Below are 14458 nucleotides of genomic sequence, written 5' to 3'. Positions count from 1 at the left end.
TTAAAGTCATAATAATGGTTATTTTCTAGATAACAAAAAAATAAGATACAAGAGTTTTTGTATCACATTCGCTTGGTTGTAGAGTTTCACTCACCTATCTATATGTTCTATTTATAGAGTCTGTACAGTGTGTTGTTGTTGCAACTTTGGGCTTAATTTATGATAGAAGTTCAGAAGACGAACGTTCAGAGCTTATTACAAGCTTGACACAAGCGATCGGTGATGATAAAAAGTAAGGTTTCCTTCAAACGAACAACATTACCTTCTTTACTTGAAATCATTTCATTGTTAAATTTGCTGTAAAACGAGCTAAAACTACTTTATTACCTATAAGATTATCATTTGTTTCAGCTTTTAAATGTGTACTCAATGTCTTTTGTGAAACACGAACAGCTATTCATTGATGCTAGATATTATTTGCTAATCGTAACCTTTTCGCTCTTTAAAATTATGTTTGTATGAATCTCCAGATAATTTTTTTGCTTGAACAATTGAATATAAAGAGCCGCTCTACACCTAATCATCCTTGAGCCGACGATCACCCTTCTGATAATAGATAGTATTAGACAATTATTTAGTAGTTGTTTGGTAATTCACTGTAGTATTTACTCATTATTCTATATAATATAGAATTACTTATCTTATGTCATTTATTTTTAAATCAGTGGCTTAATGATAACTCATTCAGTCAGTCACAACGTAGAACTCCGTACGAACGTACATCAGTTCGAGTTACCATACCACATTAGCAAAGAAATGCAGTTGTCGATTCAAATCCCATAGTGATAGAAGCAATAAGAGTATAAGCATTAATGTGAAAAATTAGGGCTTGAAGATGTTATTCAAAGAGTATAATCCAGTGAAATAAATTTGAAAAGAGAGAAAAGATAGACACATGAAGAATTCAGAAGATTAGAATTTGGCAGAATACAAAGAGTGGATGTACCTTCGTCATTGCAAACAATTTTGAGCCATGTCATTCAAGGTCTCTAACCATCGGTTGTTATCATCTAGCATATCCCAACCAGGTAGTCTACACCTACCACTTGTCACTGGACTGAGCCATGAGATAATAGGTGAATATTAACTTTGGTGTCCCTTATTAGGATGAAACAGGTATCTTATCCAACGTTAATTACATTTCGGTAGATTTGTAGATGACGTTAGTTTATAATAATAATAATAATGATAATAATAATAATAATAATAATAATAATAATAATAATAATAATGAAAACTAGGACAACATATGTAAACGAACAATATTGTTTTGAATTACATTGTCATCAGGCTTTACTCTAATATACGTGAATATTTATATGAAAATGTTAGACCAATCAAGGCTATTTGAGTCAATAATCACAATGAAATAGAATACGTTACCAAGCATAATAATAGTTAAAAGTACAAGTTGATAGTGGGAAGACATGTGTACTGAGAGTAGTAATAAGGATAATAAATTACGATAACAAAAGTCTTATCAATAATTAAACATAAGAATTAAGAGGTCAAACGTGGGTAAATAGACTGGAATAGTAATCACAAAACATTAAAATCATTACGTAATAAGAAGTATGTAAGTAAATAGATAGTGAAGAATACAAACGGAAAGAGGTAGAAAATTACAAAAAAAATGATAACCAAAATAAAATTTTTACAAATAATAATAATATCATTTATTAAGTTATATCCGGCCATGGAAGGGATAGGGGGGTTACGAATTTCTTCTGTACACATAAATTGGGATGGAATGTACGAATTCCTATGGCTTCTGTTATATGAAGTAGACGGGAGCGAACTCCGTTGGGAAACGATGGAGGTATACGATAGATCACTTGAAATGATTTCAATTTATCGACAATATGACCACTATCAATTAGATGTGCCAAGATAGAACTGCGTATTGTTTTTATTTGGCCCTTTCCAAACCATGCTGGTAGATGTTCACTCATTCGTTGGTTAAGTTGCCTAGTAGTACGCCCGATATAGCTATCTCCACAGGAGCAGCTGAACTTATAAATGCACACAGAGGAGGCCAACTCAGGTAACTTATCCTTCGTTTGAGTAGACATCACTGGTCGACTCGAGAAAGTCAATGCGAGATAGGCTGCGTAGAAAGTTCTACTAATTACTTTTGTTAACCTATCTTTCAGAGTTTCACTAGCTACATCCCCGTTGAATGGTAATTTCATGTATAGAGGCTTCTTACGAACAGTTGAAATCTCCGACTTCTTCCTTGTATCATACATGTACTTTTTGATGAACGCAGCAGGGTAGCCGATCTCAGTCAGTGAGTTATAGATAAATTGCAGTTCCTGACTTAAAGTATCAACAGAACAGATCTTATTTGCTCTACTAGTGAGGCATCTAACCAAGTTTCTCTTATATTGGATAGGTGTAAAGCTATAGAAGTGAGTGTATTGGCAGGCAGAGGGTCTTTTTCTATACACGCTTCTACTTAACGAGCCACTATTCTTACTACTATCAGTACACCTGTCTTCCCACTATCAACTTGTACTTTTAACTATTATTATGCTTGGTAACGTATTCTATTTCATTGTGATTATTGACTCAAATAGCCTTGATTGGTCTAACATTTTCATATAAATATTCACGTATATTAGAGTAAAGCCTGATGACGATCTAATTGAAAACAATTGTTCGCTTACATATGTTGTTCTAATAATGAAAACATCAATGGGAGGATCCAAACAAACAATACTAAGTAAATTTCAACTTCACCCCAATGCACAAACAAGTGGCTATCAGGACTCAGTGGCCGAGTGGATAACGTGATGGCGTTTGAAGCGAAAGGTACTGGGTTCGAGTCCCAGAGTAAACATCAACTCTGAGATGCAGGTACATTCAGCTGACGAGTCCCGAATAGGACGAAACGCGCCTCAAACTGGATTTCACTGCTAGCCACTATCCATCTTTGCTTACAATGCTTGTGAATTAAGGCTATATCGAGGCAATACGCACAGTATGCACATATGCCAATTAGAGACTGACCAGTTGCAGTCCTAAAAACATCAATGGGAGGATCCAAACAAACATTACTAAGTAAATTTCAATAATAATAATATACTTCAAAATAAGCGAATTGTTTCACAAAGTCACCTCTCTAATAGATAGACTTAACAGTCGAACTTACACACATAAATAATGTTGAACATTGTTTGCGCTTACCGAATTGATTATTTCCATTAATACTGGAATATCATCATCGTGTACACATTGAATAACAACACGTCTCATTTCAATAGAAATAGTTCAAGCTAGAAAACCGCAATTTTTCTTGACTTATGTGTAAATAAAATCATCAAATCACTAATTAACCAATAAGGATAAAGATTAATATGATATGTGATTGGATGATTTGAAGGTGTCTACTGTTCAAACCTTTACGTAGGACAGTTCCAGAAATCAGTTTGTTTTATGAATTATATTTAAATCAATAGGCCGATTGAAGAATACTTGTCTAGGTTTATATATATATATACGTACGTAAGGCCACAGTTTTGTTGAGGATGAGTGTATGAAAACAAGTAAATTTAGTGTAACTACATTTACACATCCGTTAGTGATAACGAATGTACCTCAGTATTCTAATATTCTCATATTTTCTGGTTGGTCATATGAAAAAGAAACAGCTTCCTTTTGTGTATTGAAAGAGAACTAGTGATATTGCACACAGCGACAATTTTTCAGAAACACAAGAAATTAATCAGAAAATATAGCAAAACAAAATTACAGTAACACATTATGAGGGATACACAGAGAAAACATATCTTAGAATCTAGGTTTTTGAAATGACGCACAATGCTGACTGGTATAGGCAATGGTTGAAAGAGAGTTAGGGGCGGCCAAACCAAAACGTGGCATCAGTGCTTGAAGTCATTAACTTCTAGTCTGAGCCATGTTGGTAAATGCAGACTACCTGGTTGGGGTCCGCGTGACTATCGTAACCAGTGGTTGGAGACTCTGGGTGACATGGCTCAGAATCGATCACAATGGCGTTGGTGTATACACTCTTTATCTTCCCTTAAACTATGAGATTAAAATTGCTTCATATCTGTCTTTCTTCCTATACTATATCCTTATATACAATCTTTCATTTATATATTACCACCACTAAATTAACTATTTCTATGAATTCAGTGTTCATCTTGTTGTGCTAATGAGGTTATGGCAACTTGGACCGATGTATATATGTGCCTGATCCTACGTTGTAGCTGACCGACATCCATCAGAGCTGTTTCCAGGACGTCATCGATAACAGATTTGAAGAGGAGGGTTGGACGAAAACATAAGGATGAAAATAATTTGCGGGTCAAAATTATGGAAGATAATTGCCCGCTTGACAGGTAATAAAAATGAACAACATAAAGGTCATAATAATAGCTGAACAATAATCAAGAAAAATTGTTAGAGCGTAACAATGTGTGATCAAGGTTTGGAATTAAAAAACACTAATATAAAAAAACCAGTGTAGTGAACAAGAACACGAATGGGGCAATTGAATGCATTTAGGCACAAAATTACAGAATGTCTCAGTAAAATACGGGAACCATATAGTAAACAGTTAATTTGCAAAATGACAATCCATCGTCTCAATCTTGACTGTTCGTTTCGCAAATATCCGTCCATTGTCTCAGATTCCTTTGTTCACGCATTTTCATACCAATTACGTCACGTCCCCGTTCTCTCCTCATCGATCTTCTACTGAAATACAGTCTATGCCTGACCATTGTTGCATACTTTTTATCTGGATATAAATAACCTACACCACACCAGGACCAAAACATACTACAAAAAGGAATTAGGGCCAAGGAAAGATGAGAGTTTGGACGTTTTGTACGCAGAGTTCGGGTTTAAATTAGTGGATCGCCAACGCCTCAGCAGAACATAAGTTTTTGATTCGGCAATATCATCCGTAAGTTTGAGGTTGAAAAGTCTTCCTCTAAGCAACAGAATCACACCACCATTACCTACATCCATCAGAGCTGTTTCCAGAACGTCATCGATGGCAAAGTTGGGGAATGGTGAGATCAGGCAACACTGCTTGAAAAAAATGGAGAGAGGCGGTTTTATGTCCTTACTCGGCCTGTGGTGTTCGTATATGTCCTTCAAGTTCCTAGTAAACTTTTCAGCCACACTCTCCTTCAACAGACAACCCCAGAGAACAGTCATGTCCAACGAATAGAAAGCGACTCTAATGTTGAAGAACACCATGATTATTGACCTGTGATAAGTATGACGATAGAGGAGGGCGAAGACATGATCAATACATCCTATCAGAACGAAAACTGGCCTCCTCCCCAAGAGTTAATCTTTCCCCGGTTTTGAGCAATTTATGGAGTGTAATTGGAAGTAGACTTATTCCCCGATGTTGCAGAAACAACGTGAACCCTTCTTAAAGGTAGGAACAAATATCGACCTATTCCACAGTGCTGAAACACTCATTAATTGCCAGAAAAGTGGAGATGAATCCATCAGTTCTTTTGCCAGAAGGTCCCCATCACCTTTAAAAAGGACCGGAGGTCAGACATATGGACCTGGTGATTTGTAGTGTTTCAACAGTTGGGGGTCCTCGTGGACTTCCGCCCCATTAGGTGGATCAGTCGTCATCGGCAATGGAAGGCAGGACAGATCGATGGATTTCGCCAGGCAGCGCTTCGCGGTAACTAGCCAGAAAAGGGTTTCAATCTGCGCAGTATCAGTGGACCGTCACCGTTATCTGACCTGAGACCAACACACAACTCTCCTCAGTTCATCTTGTATTGGCTACTTGAATCATCTTATTGACGTTTAGGACTGCAATCGACCATCCTCTTTTTGTCATACGTGTATCCTGGGCGGATTGTTTCGATACTGCCTTAGGTCACAAGCATTATAAGCGGACATAAATAGCTAGCAGTAAAACCCAGGACGCGAGTCTCATTCTCTTTGGGACTCGTCTAATGAAGATCATACCTAGCATTCCATTGAAACGGTACACCTCGAAAAGTTTATGTCCTATCCAATCGTTCTACTTTAATGTGCTAAATTTGCTACCCTGAATGATGTCACTGATATGTTTGAAAGTGACCATTGAGCTTTGAGCATCAGTATCATTGAAATTAAAAATCGGTTATATGCAATGTTGAACCCAATACATGCTTCGACTCACATTTCCACACCACATTATTACAGCGGGATAGGAATATATAGACAAGTCCCAGAGTGGTAATAATAACAGTATCAGTAACAATAGAAAACATTGTGTAGAGAAAAAAAGTAAGGTTTTGAGATTCAGGGACTAAGAGAAGACAGAGGATGAATGCACTTGTGGATGATTCTGAACCATGTCACCCAATCTCTAACCGTTGGTTACGACAATAACGTGAACCCCAACTAGGTAAACTACAGTTATTAGCATGGCTCAAACCAAGTGATAATGACTTCATAGACTGATGAAATATTTTGGCTTGACTGCCTCTAGATTCCTTCCAGCAAGCATCGGTTATCGAGGTAGGCGGTAGTTGTAAAAACGTAACGTATCCCAACCACTTTAGTTTACGAAGATTCACTACCACGCCAAGTAATTTTCCATCTTTGTTAAAAGTAGGAAATATGTGAAGCGAAAAAATGAAGGCTTATCAGTGGCACATTTTAGGTGACGTTTGAATATGAGGAAATCAGACTATTGGCATCGGTATTGATTTGGAGTAATTATTATTTTCAGCATATATATATATATATATATATATATATATATATATATATATATATATATATATATATATGAAAAAGAAACTACAGGTCTACTGGCTGTTATGAGAGATGACTGAAACTAGTGGTTTGATCATACAGACAGTGTGATTTGTAATCAATGATGGTCTCTCTTTTATTGTTACCTGACAACGTAATTGTCATTATCATAATCAAAGTAGAGACTAGCCAAAGCCTTAGCATCAACCCAATTTACCATACCACACTAGCACAATGGGTTGAATGTGAAAAGCGGAACAGAAAAAGGGGAGAAATAACGTAGTAACAATAATAAAGATTGGGGATTGATAACATGCTTTGAGAAGACAAAATGGGAAGTTATATATGAAGAAATACTGGCATTCAGGATCTATAATAAGACAAAGAATGACTGCACCTGCTTCACTGCAACTTATTCCAAAACATGTCACCTAACGTCTCTAATCACTAATTGTGGTTAGTTAGCTTCTACTAAACATGGTTCATATTAACAGTCAATGGCTTCAGGGACTGATGCCATATGTCCGTCTCGCTACCCCTAGCTTTCTTCCAACTTACTCTCACGCCAATTTAACAAAGCTCGAAACAAAATAATACACATAAAGTGAGGCATGATTGTTTTTGAAAAGTGTCTGGTAATGTTTGAAATGCAAAAAAAGAATTTTGGGCAAACACACATTTACACTGATTATCAACAAAATCTAAATCAAAGTGGCTGATCAGCTAACAAAATAGACTTTTTGGAAAAAACGGGAGCTTTCTTTACAATTACAAATGAATGTAAAACAATTGCAAAAATGCTGGTGTTTTCTAAATTGACTTTTCATAAATATTCATGAATGGAGCAACAAACAATTGGAAGAACACGTGTCCGACTTCATCTTGATTGTTAGTGTCTACAGTAGTATCAATAGAACAGCATTTCTGACTAGGAATATACGGTAATACATGAGTAACAGTAACGTCATTGAATTGTACATTATTTTCGTGACTATATGCACCGTTATCTTTATCTACCATTGTAGTAGTAGAAGATGGGTTTGTTGAAGAACTACCACTACTGCTACATGTAGTTAAAATACGTAATGATAGTTTCTAGGACAAGAAATAAAACAAATACTTTATGTTATTAAAAGAATACACTGTTCAATGTAATAATATACAAATCTTTAAGTAATTTGATTAATCTCGTCCTATTAATGTGGTATGGCAAGTTGAGATACAGTACATTTGTGCCAGGCTCTACGTTGATGACAGACTGAAGATTAAGAACAGTGTGATTGACCCCACCTTCACCAGACGATAACTGATCGCTGTATATAGGTGACCGAGTCTTCTCATTCCAGCATGACAGAAAAGACCCACATAGTCTTCAATACAAGTTTCTTTATGATGAAGCGACCTAAACAATGCGAACAAAAGTACTGTGATGAATTTTTAAAGAATTGGCTGAAAAACCATTTATAGCGATAGAATTCCATAAACAGATAACTCTATTGCTATCATTATGCTATGTTCATTAATCATCTGACCCAATCTATAGTAATTATATATTGAATATATCTATTTTATCGTAGTTTATATTTGTATTCAACACATACCTTCCATAATGATATCGAGACATGATTTACACCGGGAATATCTTAGTCACATTCAAATCCTACCCAACCTATTTTAATCTGGATAGACAATTACGCATACTTCGGGAACATTTCTAATTCATGTTACACTACCATGACCCTATATGAAACCTGGATAGATTCTTTCATAATAACTATTTATTTCACATCAACAAATCTTTAACTTACATGGCATATTTCGATTTGTATTGGATTAAGAACTTTATCAGTCCATGTAAGTGAAGTTTCATTTAATTTCTAATGAAAAGAAAGAAATATTTACGTAACCTTTATGTTAATGTATAATAATAATGGATACTTGATAAAGCTAATGAAAGAAGCAAATGGTGTTTATTGAGAAGCAGTACACACAATAATAAACATTTACCAAATCATTTTAGGCATTGATTTAAAATCAAATTCATTATCAGACTAGTATATGATGCACAGAATTCTTAAATGTTATTATTATTTAAACACATATATATTGGTACAAAGGGGCACCAGATATATATATGCGCCACACAAATCTCATTTGATTTGTGTGAGGGCTGTGATACTGACCAGGTGCCCAAACTGAAGCAGGTGTTTTTCTTAGAGGACCACACCCGGAGCCTTTGACCTAAAGGTCTGATCCACAAAGCAGTGGAGCATCGTGAGGAGATGCAGTCCCATGGTAGCCGGTGGCCAACAATTGATTCATATGCCATTTGTTCCCTCAGGATACTGGAGCCAATGTGCACCATTGGTTTGGCATCAGGGTTTTCGAATTTCCCTAGGTGGACTTTCCGTGTCCACCAACCCGGTTAAAGCGCCGGACATTCGCTTTTCGTCCTCTCAATTTCGTAAACAACACTCTCGCTACGAGAAGGCAGTGAGTAGGACTTCCCTGAAGTATCATTGCAAATGTAATGTTAACGTATCTGTTTATGACTCTTCAGAAATAAGAATCGGGTTGTTTGAAGACAGCTTCCGAATATGTAAGTAATATTTTGAAGACAACAGTAACTTAATTTGCAATTTTGTCATGTATGTATTCACAATAATGTATTGAGATAGAGCACGATACACTTCAGCATGAGTGCCACGAACAAAGTGATTTAGAAAATAACACTAAAGATGAATTACACTGCTAACCAAAATCCATCTATTTTAAATAAACTATGATATAATGTCTACATTAAGGAGATCCGCACAGAATGCATATATATATTAATAAGGACTGATAAACTGTCACTCCTGAATATCAACAACAAGATAACTCAAACTAATACTAATAATGATACAAAGTTAGCAGCTACTTGGACTCAATAGCTCAAAGGATGACGCGTTGGACATTAGAAGTGAGAGATACTGGTTTCGAGCCCTAATTTGAATATCAACATTGCAATGTGGCAGGCACATCCATATGACAAATTTTAAACAGGATAAAAAGCGCGTCTTGTTTTTCACTGCTAGACGTATTCTATCTATCATAAATATTTATTATATACACAAGATTCTTATGTAACCATGTGATAAAAGGAAATGATAGTGACTGTGCTATTTAACATAAATACATAACCAATCAATTTTGTATTTCTATATGTCACAGTTTTTCTGCTTAGCAATCCCTTGATATCATAAATAAGTAGGAACTATCGTAATTTATTTCTACGTATTAAATATCAATGGTATTCAAATACAAATGAGCTTGTAAAGGACCCAAATATAATCCAGTACCACAACATATTAGAGAACTGTTTGCAAATGGTAGAACCATAAGTTTTACATACTTTGATCCGAAAAACCCTTATGAAAGTCTCCCATCGTTTAAAGTTCAGCGAGATGTGTGGATGATTTTAATTTATTATGAATACCTACTGATAACTGATCAAAAATAATTGAGTAAGGGCAGAAAAATCCTCCGAATTCACCTGTAGATAACTGATCAACCCCATATATTTCATGAGACATGCCCTACTTGATGCGAATCACTATTGTTAACATGATCGTGCTTAACACTTGTCTAATGTAATTATCTGATAACCAACTATGTATGTTATTAAAGCTGATCTCTAAATGTATTTTATCAACATAGATATAAACATTGGTACAAGGAGGGCTTGGATACTGTCCGGGCGTCCAAACCGAAGCAGGTGGTTTTCCTAAGGAGCCACTCCCAAGCCTTTGACCTAGAGGTCTAATCCATAAGGCAGTGGAGCAACATCAGGAGATACAGTCCTATGGTAGCCGGTGATCAACAATGAGTTCCTACGCCATTTGTTTCCTCAGGATCTTGGAGCTCATGTGTACCATTAGTTTGGGATCAGGACTTTCCAACTCCCTGTTATATCCCCTGGTGAATTATGAATGGTAACTCTAAGGACTAGATAGACTTTCTGTATCCACCAACCTGATTAAAGCACCGGACATTTGCTTTTCGTCCTCTCAATTTCGTAAAAAAATACCCCCGCCACGAGAAGTGAGTAGGATTTCCCTGGTAGTGACTGTATACGCGTGGCCATGTGAGAGCATTTCGAGGAGAGCTGACTCTTCCTACCCTCAGCCGTAACAGGGCATTTGAAGGTGAGAATCTCAGCAATGTTGCCAGCGTAAAGTACATCCTCGTAACTGGATAATTATTCGACTACCGTACTAATTAGTGAATGTCAATCACAGCAGGCGTACTGATATAAAAATTGGTGTTCATATTTTTGTTTGCAAAGCAGAGACGCAGTATCTTTGCCTAAAAACATTTTAATGATCATTATAGATAAACCCTAGTAGGGTATTTTCTACCTGTCAAGCGAAGACTCAAGAGCTATGAGGCATGTAACAAATATTTTATTCTATAGTACAATTTTGTCTTTTGATTGGTCTGCGCCTTGTAATGTAGGTGTACCTACTTCTGAAACTTTTTAAAACTTAATGAATTGGTCATTCAGCAGGTCTCAAAGTCGACGGAAATGTCAGTCAGTCAGTCAGCGACAACGTAGGATCAGGCACATATATACATCGGTCCAAGTTGCCATACCTCGTTAGCACAACAAGATGAACACCGGATTCATAGAAGTAATTAATTTAGTGGTGGTAGTATATAATGAAAGATTGTATATAAGGATATAGTATAGGAAGAAAGACAGATATGAAGCAATTTTAATCTCATAGTTTAAGGGAAGATATAGAGTGTATACACCTACGCCATTGTGATCGATTCTGAGCCACGTCACCTAGAGTCTCCAACCATTGGTTACGATAGTCACGCGGACCCCAACCAGGTAGTCTGCATCTACCAACATGGCTCAGAATGTTCTTTTGGATTTGCCGAAGCGAGAAAAAAGACATACTCTATCTCAAGTGGTAAGTCAGTGCAGAAATTAAAATTTAACATGAACATAAAATGAAAGAAATCTAAAAGTACTACGGTCTGCTTTTCGACTTCAGTAACAATAAGCAACTAGTGTTTTAAGGAAGGAGGAAACCAATTTAATAAAATCACAAATAAGCACTTACTGGATTAGTATTGACAAGCTCAGCATACAATAGTGCTACCTTAGAAAACCATACAGGATAAAACATTGTCCTAGTCTCTGTCTCCATTTGATCCCAAGCAACTGACAAGTCGATCCATAACTGAGACTGTGTAAATAGATTTTTACAAATAAATGTTGATGAGTCATCAACAAATGATGGCGGAAGTGCCAATAGAATACGTTGGAGTAAATTAATTTGACCTGTGTATAAAATAAGAGGGAAACCCAAACACAAAGTAAACAGAACTCATACTCTACGTCAACACCTAAACTATGAATGTCTAGGAGTCATCGAAATACAGCTTTAAAGGGGAAATATGTAAAGATAATTTTATCCCACTAAGCAAGCGGATTAATCTCTAAACAGTTATTTATTGTTATATCTATGAGAGTTGTGATAATGCTCCTCTCTAATCCGCAAAGAAGAAGTCAAGCAACATCAGGAAACGCAATCCTACGGTAGTCAGTGGCCAATGTTTATACACTAATCAACCCCTTAGGATATTGAAGTCATTGTGCACCACTGGTTTTGAGTCAGTTGTTTTCAACTTTCTCAGGTGGGCCCTCCATATCTACTGATTGTGCCACCCTCATTCATTTAGTTGTTTTTGGATTATAATTACCCTTTTTCCCTCATCTCTTCACAATTTCATTTTTTATTTATGTATTACATATTTATTTTAGTCCCTATTCGTATTAGTATTTGCGTCCAAACAAATAAATAAATACTAAATAAGCTAGTGTAAGGTTATAACTTAATGGGTTCATTGTATCACTGAAGGCTAATTGATTGAATAATGGTGATCGTATCAGAGCTTATGATAAGTTATGTTGTGAGATGTCTCATACAAAATAATTTTTTATAAGTATTCCCAGTCTCAATCTTAACTATACCACAGATACGCTTATAAATATCACACATTTTATGTCCAACTTTTTGGAAATCGGTCTAGCTAGAGGTTCTTTCATCGTACAAAGATATAAGTTTGTTGGGATGGAAACCAATAAACTCGTCCGCCGAACACCTTGAGAGAGTGCGAGAACACTTGAAACGTGCTTTTATTCTTTTAACTGAGGAATGTCGCTTCTAGATCAATCTCTGCTAATACCTGGTTTGACATCACCGAGCGAATTTTTTGAGTGAGTTGATTGTTTCACTAACCTTGAGTTTTATCAACCTGGATGGATTGGTGGCTGATTTAGTAACTGAAGAAGTACAGAAGATGTTTACGAATCGGCAGCCACTTTTTATTTTAGCTTTCTACAACCGTTAACAACATCAATCTCTGATTTACATGAGGATTATTTTGGAAAATATAAGTACGAAGAGCAATTATTGGAGTCGACTTACAATAGTATTAGGTGACACACTGTTCCTGTATATCTTACAGAAAGTTCCCTTCGACAGGCTAACTGAGGATTTGTTGTCCGACAGATATCCCCCTTTTATTAAGATTTATATCTTTGGTAGCAAAGGAAGACTCCAAAGACGTAAAATAAGGAGCAGGGATTATAAATTTAATTTACCCCGAATTTGTTTGAAGACATAGATAATGAGTAAGATTGAGGTATAGAAAACCCGACCCACTACCCCCTAAAAAGATACAACCTCCATAAACTAGAAACTATCAAGTTTACACCAAGATAAAAACTATCATAACAAACATGATACCTTGCGTTGTTTCGTTTATTGAACAAGTAAAATGAAGCATCAAGTGTCCGATATAATCCTCATAGCTTACTGACAATTGGCTCTTTTTAATAATATCGATTATCATAGAGAGTTACGTGCTGTTGGAGATAAGGAAGCAGTTCACACTGCTTGTTCAGTTTCAAATAGCATCTAACAATCGCATCAGCAATAATTCTTTTAGGAAATCCATTGTAACTATGACCACGGTCTACACATTAAAAATTAAAAAAAAATTGAGAAACCCCATAGTTGAAGCAAATACTCCAGACAATCGTCGTACTTCTTTGATAAATAAAACCAATCGCTTGAAGACTTCAAACACTCCACTCCACTACCTGATAAAAATTCCTGCGAAAAGATAAATAATTTCTCGGTGTATTGTGATAACCTACTAGATTTCCCACTTCATTTGGATGAAAGACAGGTAACAAACCTTTTGTGCGCTCATTGGACTCAAATAAGCCATCATCAAATGTCAAAAAATCATCCATAAGATGGTGCTAAAACATAGGAGACAAAAGATTAATCAATATTCGTTGACCAGAAGTGGTACTTTGTTGGACGAGAAAACATCTACATATCATTGCGTTTATTAAGCATAAAGTCATTATACACAAGTAGCAGTTCTTCTGTCCACTCGATAAACGGACATCGAAAGTTAAGTGGTTACTCTGCTGATAATTGTTATCTTAGTGAATTTCATCTTATAACACGAAGGGGACGTTCCCTTCGTACTGGTGCCAGTGAAGATGTCACAGGTATTCGGGGTTTGACAACGCTTTAACTAGTAACATCCTTCTGTTATGAATCGTACCCACCAAGTGAAATCAAAAGACAGAAGCGAGGAGGTTTGAAGATATATTTGGTAGGTTATCGAT

At 36.1% G+C, this 14458-nt stretch overlaps 2 protein-coding genes across 2 annotated transcripts in view; both read right to left on the bottom strand.

Moving 5' to 3' along the window:
- Positions 1-3258, bottom strand: part of Smp_156230 (hypothetical protein) — a gene marked incomplete at its 5' end in the record, with an annotated part of 16770 nt that extends 13512 nt beyond the window's left edge. The window contains one exon of the mRNA XM_018798318.1: positions 3190-3258. Coding sequence (XP_018653272.1) covers positions 3190-3258 — 69 coding nt within the window. The remainder of the gene's footprint in view (positions 1-3189) is intronic.
- Positions 3259-7354: 4096 nt separating this feature from the next.
- Smp_156240 (hypothetical protein) lies at positions 7355-14071 on the bottom strand (the record flags this gene model as incomplete). Its single annotated transcript, XM_018798317.1, has 7 exons — positions 7355-7848; positions 8562-8630; positions 11868-12088; positions 13560-13641; positions 13676-13788; positions 13823-13928; positions 13973-14071. 7 exons carry the CDS (start codon positions 14069-14071, stop codon positions 7564-7566), a joined length of 975 nt encoding a protein of 324 aa, XP_018653271.1. The 3' UTR covers positions 7355-7563.
- Positions 14072-14458: the final 387 nt, after the last annotated feature.

The sequence above is a fragment of the Schistosoma mansoni genome, chromosome 6, assembly GCF_000237925.1.
Source record: "Schistosoma mansoni strain Puerto Rico chromosome 6, complete genome".
NCBI lineage: Eukaryota > Metazoa > Platyhelminthes > Trematoda > Strigeidida > Schistosomatidae > Schistosoma > Schistosoma mansoni.
Note: the sequence above shows the minus strand (reverse complement) of the source record. Positions and strands in the feature narration are given on the sequence as shown.